This window comes from Arachis hypogaea, chromosome 3 (assembly GCF_003086295.3).
Source record: "Arachis hypogaea cultivar Tifrunner chromosome 3, arahy.Tifrunner.gnm2.J5K5, whole genome shotgun sequence".
Lineage (NCBI taxonomy): Eukaryota > Viridiplantae > Streptophyta > Magnoliopsida > Fabales > Fabaceae > Arachis > Arachis hypogaea.
Genome location: NC_092038.1, coordinates 21,134,440 through 21,143,293, shown reverse-complemented (window position 1 = coordinate 21,143,293; position 8,854 = coordinate 21,134,440). Strand labels below are relative to the sequence as shown.

The 8,854-nt window shown below is 34.6% G+C and overlaps 1 protein-coding gene across 2 annotated transcripts; it reads left to right on the top strand.

The window, feature by feature from the left end:
* The first annotated feature begins 1,414 nt into the window (after positions 1 to 1,414).
* LOC112789793 (riboflavin synthase) lies at positions 1,415 to 4,310 on the top strand. Of its 2 annotated transcripts, none has more exons than XM_025831834.3 (3): positions 1,415 to 2,110; positions 2,648 to 2,915; positions 3,676 to 4,007. In XM_025831834.3, exons 1-2 carry the CDS (start codon positions 1,508 to 1,510, stop codon positions 2,897 to 2,899), a joined length of 855 nt encoding a protein of 284 aa, XP_025687619.1. In that variant the 5' UTR covers positions 1,415 to 1,507; the 3' UTR covers positions 2,900 to 2,915; positions 3,676 to 4,007. The 2 variants fall into 2 exon arrangements, with proteins under 2 accessions (XP_025687619.1, XP_025687620.1); XM_025831835.3 differs by lacking the exon at positions 3,676 to 4,007 and adding an exon at positions 4,188 to 4,310 and having other exon boundaries at positions 1,432 to 2,110.
* The last annotated feature ends 4,544 nt before the right edge of the window (positions 4,311 to 8,854 follow it).

The following is an 8,854-nucleotide window of genomic DNA, read 5'->3' as shown; positions in this document are numbered from 1 at the left end:
ACTTTATGTTGTTTCTTTAAGTCCTACTCACGTTGATACTTATGTTGATGCAGGCATCAACGATGATAAAGAAGGATTAGAACAACTAAATAGGTTAAAACATTATTTTCTGTGGATGATCTTGATTCTTGAGTATTATGATACTTCTTTCTATCAGGAACATGAATCCATCTATGGGCGGTAAAAGAAATTTATCGCTTCTACTGACAGTACTGTATAATAAAATATTCAAATGTGTTGTAAAAAAATGAATGCATGTGACATTTGTTTTCATCTACCTTTAATAAAGTTAAACAAGACCTATTCTTATCTGTTATGTATCTAGGTTCTAAGGTTGATCAAATACATGTCTTTTGTTATTTGTATTATAGATTTTGGTTGATTTTTTTTATCTCTAAACTCCTATAAAAAGAAAATCTCTTATAATGCTTGAGGCAACTTAACCTGAGATAATATACATTGCGAAATATTTTGCCATGACTATCCTCTAAATTTTTCTCTATGCTCTTAGCTTGCTTTTTTTATAGGATCATGCTAATTAGAACATGAAACAAACTAAATCTATGAAAATTTCTCAAGTAAAAAAAAAGAAATGACTATAAAATATTAAATAACACATAGTTTAAACTTTTTTAATAGTATTTTTTTCGACCTGTTACTCAGTGTTTTATGAGATAGACTCCTGTGTTATTTCAATCTTTTGAAGTATTAAGTCACCAAAAAAAAAAATCTTTTAAAGTATTAGAGATCTACTCCCATAGTATCAGAGCTTATATTATTTTTTTTACCACTTTTAATATAACACAAATTTTTAATTTTAAATACTCTATATCAATAGTTTAATTTTAATATACTGACAATATAAAATATTTTATATAATTATTTAATTATATTCTTTTTTTTGAATGATCATTTACATAAATAATATAACAGATAATTATTTTTATTAATATGATATTACGTAATTAAATATATTTGTATAAACGTTTTTTTTGCATTAAAATTAAATTTTTATTAATTAATTTGAGTTGGTCAGGTTAACAATTCACTACTTTATTTAAATAAGTATTGTGGATTTGAATTTCACTTTGTACACACAATCACAAACCCTCCAATAAGACTTAGATATGTGAAGAATTAGTCATTAGTTTGCCGGTAGACAACAATAAAAAGGTTAAGTTTTTGGAAGGTTATCAGGTGTACCGAAAATATCGGTGTTTCAATTGTTTTAACCGTTGATCTGAATTATAAAAAATATATATAATATATATTAATAAAAATCAACGGTTAAAATAACTGGAATACCAATGTTCCCGAATACACAAGATAATTTTCCTAAGTTTTTACTTTTAGTAGTAAACTATTTTTTCCCTCCTTTACGAACTTATTATCCTGCGGTAGTTTTCCGAAGTGTGGTGTTCTTGCTGTTTGTTTTCACTTTTCCCTTTGCCTCCGGTAGGAAATAAAGACCCAAACAAATAAAGCAGCACACTTGAGCCAACAGAACATGGCAACGCAAATGGCGGCGGCAGCAGTAGTTTCATCTTCTATTGTCTCCACAACCCCCAAAATCACAGGATCAACATACGCCTCTCTCCTCCTTTCCAAAGCCCATCACCATTGCCGCCTCGCGTTCAATCCAATCTTAAAATCCTCTCCACTCCGCCTCACGTTCCTCCCCAATAAACCCAGATCCACCCTCCCCCTCCGCCGCACCAATGCCACCGCACCTCAAACTCGATGCCTCTTCACCGGCATCGTTGAAGAATTGGGAACCGTCAAGCAACTCGGTAAGGTCCCACACGGTGGCTTCGACATGGTAATTGCGGCCAAGACCGTTCTTGAGGGCGTTAACCTCGGCGACAGCATCGCCGTTAACGGAACCTGCCTCACCGTAACGGAGTTCGACGCCAACACGTTCACCGTTGGCTTGTCACCGGAGACTCTGAGGAAGACCTCGCTGGAAGAGCTGCAGAGCGGGTCACTGGTCAACCTGGAGCGGGCGTTGACCCCTACGAGCCGCATGGGCGGGCACTTCGTCCAAGGTCACGTGGATGGCACGGGTATCATACTCTCGAAGGTTCCTGAAGGTGATTCGCTTTGGATCAAGGTAAAAGTTAGTTAGGCAGTTATGTCACCGTGGATACACAATCAAATACTATATTGAAAGCATGTAATCATAATTATTCACTTCAATTTATAGTGTTGAAATATTCTGTAAAAATAAAGAACCTGTGATTGTGATCTAGTATCAGTTAAATGTACTCAAGGAGCATGAATCTACCGTTTATATGGCTTGACTTTCTGTTGGCAAGAATTCTGTCTCATACTCCAAATATTGAAATATTGAAGATGCATTCTGTTCTGTCTGTATATTTTTTACGAGAATGTTTTGTGACACAAAGAAACCTTATTCGAATAGTTAGGAATGCATTATTAACCATAGAGCTCATCATCATGTGTAGAAGGAAAAATGGCAATTATCAATGTTTAAAATTTTCATGTGTTATATTAACGAATTATTGAGCAGTTTTGCTTCTTCGTTGTGTTGGTAATGATTTGCAGTTTTATCCAATTTCACATATATAAACATGGTAGCGAGAGTGATGGGATGATTTTAAAATATATATACTGGTACTGATAGTAGGTAAAGGCTGAGAAGGAGTTGCTGAAGTATGTGGTGCCAAAGGGATTTATTGCAGTGGATGGGACGAGTTTGACGGTGGTGAATGTGAATGATGGAGAAGGATGGTTCAATTTCATGCTTGTGGCGTACACGCAGCAGAAGGTGGTTATTCCATTGAAGGAAGTTGGCCAGAAAGTGAACCTGGAGGCTGACATTCTTGGGAAGCAAGTGGAGAGGCTACTTAGTGGATACATTAGCATTAGGAGCTCTTGATGCAACTCCTAAAAAGGTAACAATGCTAATGCCACTCTGCTTTGTGCTAGAGTGTCTTGTTTTTCCATAATGAATAGCTAAGAAATTTCAAAGAGTATGCTTGGAAAAATTTTTTCCCCTTTCTATAATACTCTATAGGCAAAAGGAGTATTTTTGCACTACCAATTCAGTTTTGTAAGTCATTCGTATTACTTTCTATTTCCTAATTGCTATTGATGTTGGTACACTTGTAATGCTAAAGAGCAAGGGAGGGCATCTAAAAATTTCTTTTAGTGAAACGATGTTTTCTTTGGTTCTTAGTGTGATTGTTTGCGCTATTGTGCTGGAAGGAAATGAAATTATCTTGTTTGTTGTTGAATGCTGAATATTTTCATTCGGTTTTTTGGCAAAGTCAGGGATGCATCGATGCATAAATAAGTATCAAACTGGAAATAATGTTGTATGCTATTTCTGTTATTTTTTGTAGAGTCCGTGTGTAATGCTAGACATGAATTATCTGAGCTTATGACATATTTCTATAGACTAGTCTATGGTCTTCTCTCTGTACTCCTCCGATAAATTTGTTGACGTAAATTTCTGTTTAGAATAAGCAAATTATTTGTACAAGCTTCAGTTGCAAAGTTTTTTTGTAGTTAAGCTTAAAAAAATGAACTTATGCTTGGACTATTAATATATAAAGGCAGTAAAAGATCTCGCAGCTGAACTGAATTGATACACGATTATGATATATGATTATTGATTTTCATCTTTGTGACTAATTTCTAAAATTTGAGCAGCACTACTACGCTACATAATTGCCTTGCCAGTCATGCACAAAACAATGTGGATGGCACATGCGACCATCAAGTTTGTATATCCTACTGATTCTGCTAAGGGTAATAGTAATTTGTGGTCGCTCAGATTACCGAGCCATGGTACACACTTGTGGTCAAGTTTACTGTTGTCTCTGCTCATAGTATCATTGGGTTCTTGGTTGATTATCTCATATTTTATTTTGGAATTTTTTTTTTCAGATTCAACTGTATAATTTGCATTATTTATTGATTGAGATGCTGAGAGAGATAAAAATTATTCATGATTAAACTTCAATTTTAAGAGTTATGACTTATGACGACGGTCTTGTATGATTTTCTGGTTTTCATGGCTTGGGTGTTGTACAACTTTTGTAGTTATTGTGGGATTAGGATACGGGCTTACGGCAGTACAGAAATAATTGGGTCTCATGAGTTATTGAGTTTTGGGTGTTTCTTTTTTTTTTTGTTTCTCACGGTATCTCCCAATCCAACAGGTTAAAAATTAATTCGTCGTGGATCTAAATTTCATTTAAGGGTCTATTACTGGCCAATGGGTTGCTGCATGCACAACGTGGGGTTCAAACTCCCGGCACTTGCTTAAGTGGACGAGTGAGCTGAACAACCTAAGTTTTCGCTGTTTCTAATCCAGAAAAAGTGGTTAATGTTAGTGGGGCTTATCATGTTAGTCCAGTATGCAAAGGGCCATAATGCTGAAGCCAATTTTATTTCTGTATTTGGGTCATTGGGGTCTGGGGAGAGGATGACAAGGTAAATTAGCAGTGGGGTGACAAATGTGCCGCAGTCTGCCGGCTCGGCCCGCTTAACCCACCAAAAGACGCGGACCAGATTAAATGTTTGAGTCACCTAATTTGCACCATTTAGCTCGCGAGGTTTGGCAAGCCGGGACAAACCCAACACGCAACCACTTCTTTCTTTTTCTTTTTCTTTTTATTGTCCTAGCTCATCCCACCTAAAACCCCCTTTCCTCTTTTTTGCTTTTTAAAATTATTATAGTCAAATCTCTCCAAATCCAAAATCCTAAAAAGATCCACCACAGCCTAAAAGTCTAAAACCCTCAACGCCTTCCCCTTCCAGCCAGGCAGCTGCCACATTCCACGATTTCATCTCCCAGCCTCCTATGTATTAGATCACAGTAGTGTCATCGCCTACAAGCTACAACAGCATCAAGCTAGCCACCCACATCTACTCCAACTCGGGGACGGACTTGTAAAGAAGAGGGGACCTTATGGGGACTTATATTACTATATAATACGAATGTAGCAGATACTAGATAGTTTGCTAAATACTAATAACTATATATAAATAAATGTATATATTTGAAACAAATACTTATAATTATATATAAATGTATATGCTTGCCTCCTTGTTGTATTATGTTTTTTCTCAACATAAAATATAAATTATTTTCTTGTGTTTTATGTTAAAAAATATTTTGTTAAATTTAACATACAATAATAATTATTTTGTTAAATTTGATTTAGTATAAAAATTTAAAATAAATAAATAAATAAACCAACTTATAAAAATAGTGATAATTAACTTTATGATACTAGCTAATTAGTTGGTAACTAAATTGAAACTTAGTTTTTTAATTAAATAAAACTTAAATTATTAGTGATTTTTTAAAATGTTATTTAAGATAAAAAAATATATTATCTATATATTAATATACTGTATCAATATTCTTTATTAAAATGGTCTTGAATATAGTAATTCTTTTAGTTAAAAAAATTATTTATACTATAAATACTATAATAAGTGAATTTCTCAATTGAATAGGAGATAATAAATAATTAAATAATTTTTTAAGAACATATAAAAAAATAATATATAATCATGTTAAAAATAAAGAAAAAACCATTATAAATGATGTTTTCATTATTTTGAATACTGTAATTTGTGTGAAATTATTTTTTTATCATTTTAAATACTATAATAAGTGAGTGTGCATACAGACGTCTGCGTGCGTAGTTCTAGTTTTTTAATACATATAAATAGTTCTAATTTAAAATTTCAAATATATTTAAACAAATTTGGGTTGGTCGAGTGATTAGCTCAGTCATCTACTTAAATAAGTGTTAGGAGTTCGGATTTTATCTCATATATATAGCAATTTATTAGCCAACGATAGACTCTTAAATGGAGCTCAGATCAACGACAGATTAGTATTTGACCTGTAGGATACTATGGGTAACAAAAAAAATTATACCTATACCTAAATTTTGCTTTGCATATTTTTTCTCCCACTGATAAATTTTTCTGGATTCATCACTGCTCCAAGTGTAAAGGCTTAGTTTTCGTCAAAACATAATTTTTTTCTGAAAGTTCAGTGAAGCAAGCACCTCGTCACGTCACCAGTTACTAAACTAGAGGAAGATTGCGTTTTTGAGCCACTTCGGCTAGGAATTTCGAAATTCTGATTTCTGTTGTTAGACTCGTTTTGACGAGCCAGGCCTGAATCTCGAGAGAACAAAAATAATAATATAATATATTATTTTACTCGCTTTAGTTAAACTAAAGATAAGTTTAATAATATAATAACCGGACACAAAATCTACCGGCACGAATTAATGCCGGCACTCTCCGATGAACTTAACCATGCTAATGTATCATCATAGATATTTTATTTCCGAGATAATCATGTTACTAGTATCATTTATGCTAATAGCTCATATAATCACTTTAGGAATATAATTACTAGTGATTTAATACATCTAACTTTAGTATTATCTCCTTAATTAATGATATTTTATTAATTAATTCCGATGACTAACCACCCTCAGGATTTGGCCAGCTTTGATTCCAGCCACCACCTGCTTCTTTTCTCTTCTTCATACATGACATTGAGAGCCACCTCCTACTTCCTTTCTTTTGTTTTTTCATACTTGACTTTGAGAGAAAATAACAAGAGAAAAAAGTTGAAAAATCCATAGTCGCCAAGCTTCTAAGATTCAGCTCTTTTGGTTCTAAAACTCCCACAAAAATTCTAAACTGATTAAAATACTAATATCTTTTTTCTCTTCACAACCATATCAGATTTGTCAAGGTGAGTTGAAGTATTTTTGTTGTAATCTCCTCTTGATGATTCGGCAATGCTAAGACTATAGAAGAACTTGATACCGTTGATGTTCTAGCTTAGGAACTCGTGCTTACAAGTCTAAAGGAGCAAGAATCCATCAATTCCAGCTTGAGACATGTGAGGAATTTCTTCCTGAACTTGTGACAAAGATTCAGTCACCATGTATATCTTGGTTTAAAAGTTAGTTTTGATTGAAAACTAGGAAGGAAGCGAGCTATAACTCACCTAGAAGAAACCGGTATTTGTGAGCTGAAATAAAGTGGTAAGATTTAGTAAATTGATTGTGATTTGATTGTGTTTTTGATGCCTGGTTGACAATTGATTGTTTGATGCTTGAAATTAAGTATTTACGTGATGTTTTGATGTATATTTGATGGCTGGAATGATGGGTGTTGGGCGCCCTCCTCTTGAAATTTCATGGGTGCTAGGTGCCCTATCTCTAAAACTCCATGGGCGCTGGGCACCCCCTTTGAAACCTTATGGGCACTGGGTGCCCTCCTCTTAAAACATCATGGGCGCTGGGCGTCCTACCATTTAATTTTCTTGGGCACTGGGCGCATATGTTTTGCTATGACATTCACACTTCGAAGGTACTGAGCGTTGGTTATGGGCGTTAAGTGCCATCTATTATGACTTGTGGTGCTGGGTGCCACCATTGGTGCTAGGCGCCAGGGCATAAGAAAATGGAATTTTGAGAATAACTAGGGAAAAATATAATTTGGTAAAAATTCAGAGACAAAGGTATAATTAGTTAAAACCTGGGGAGTTAAAATATAATTAACTAAAATTTAGGGGTTAAACTATAAATAACCAAAGGCTTGGAGTTAAAGTGTAATATTCAAAGGTTAATAGATATAAAAAAAATTAAAGTAAAAGAAGAGGACATAAAGGTAAATAACGTAAAAATTTAAGGAATATGACGGTAATTATAGTAAAAGACGTAGAAAGATAATTCAAAAGTATAGAATCTAGGAATTTGTTCATAAAACACCTAGGGATAAGTACGAAAAGAGGATTATAATTAATTGTGGCACTAAAAGGAGATTAGGAACACTGAGAAAAGTATTAATAAGGAAGAGAAGAGATATGAGATTGATCAAGGTTGGTTGGCCCTAAATGACTGAGAAAAGCGAAATCTATAAGCTAAAGGTTGTTTACAGAGATCGATGATTGTTGATTGGGCCTTTGTGCCGGATAAAGATGGGGACGCCCGTAGACTGAATTTTCTTTCCAGACGTACATCAGCCCTAAAAGTGTTGTTCTTGTAAGGCAAGGTCACTTACAGAGGTTATGACGTGCATACTCGGCCCTAGAAGTGTTGTTCCTGTAAGGCATTGTCGCTTATAGCAGTTTTACTATAATGTGCTTAGCTATGCTTAGCTCTGGAAATTCCATATCTGGCCATGTGTGCCGGGTAATGTCGAAAACAGATAGAAACTGACACATGAGCTCATATCCTGCACTAAAACTAGACATGCATCATACTTGTTTGCACATTCTTTTCTATTATATATTCTGTTTGAATGTGTGTGTGATTTATGTATTATTTTTTATATAATTCTTTCTGTATTTTCTATTTGTTTGCTATTCTTCGTATTCTCTATTTATACACTGCTGGTATGGTAAACAAAAAAAAAATTAATAAACTTAACTAATAACCCGACATTACTAAGAATCCCCAAATTCTTACCCCATATTCTCTATTTCATATGGAAACGGAATTGCTTTTCTATGAGCTAGAGCCTTCGTTCATCTACGAGGACCCGATGTTCAGGAGTTATTATGTTTTTGGTAGGAAACCTCATGTTCGGTTATACGTACTATGTGATAGACCCTACTTGCTCCCACTAGATAGTCCGGACTTTAATCCAGACATGCCATATGATTTTTCTCTTTCTTGGTTACATCCTAACGACCACTAATATCTTTTTTTCGGTTCTCCGGTCCAAGCTCAGCCTCTGCATTAGATGGCTCTTGGGCCTGATGCAGGCAACGGGCACATTCTAGATCCACCTCTAGACGTCATTATACCTCCGGCACCTCCTTCACTAGCCGAGCAGC

Coding starts and splice junctions, on each gene's coding strand:
- LOC112789793 (XM_025831835.3), top strand. CDS start 1,508: ATGGCAACGCAAATGGCGGCGGCAGCAGTAGTTTCATCTTCTATTGTC. Junction 2,111..2,647: donor GTGATTCGCTTTGGATCAAG/GTAAAAGTTAGT, acceptor TACTGATAGTAG/GTAAAGGCTGAGAAGGAGTT.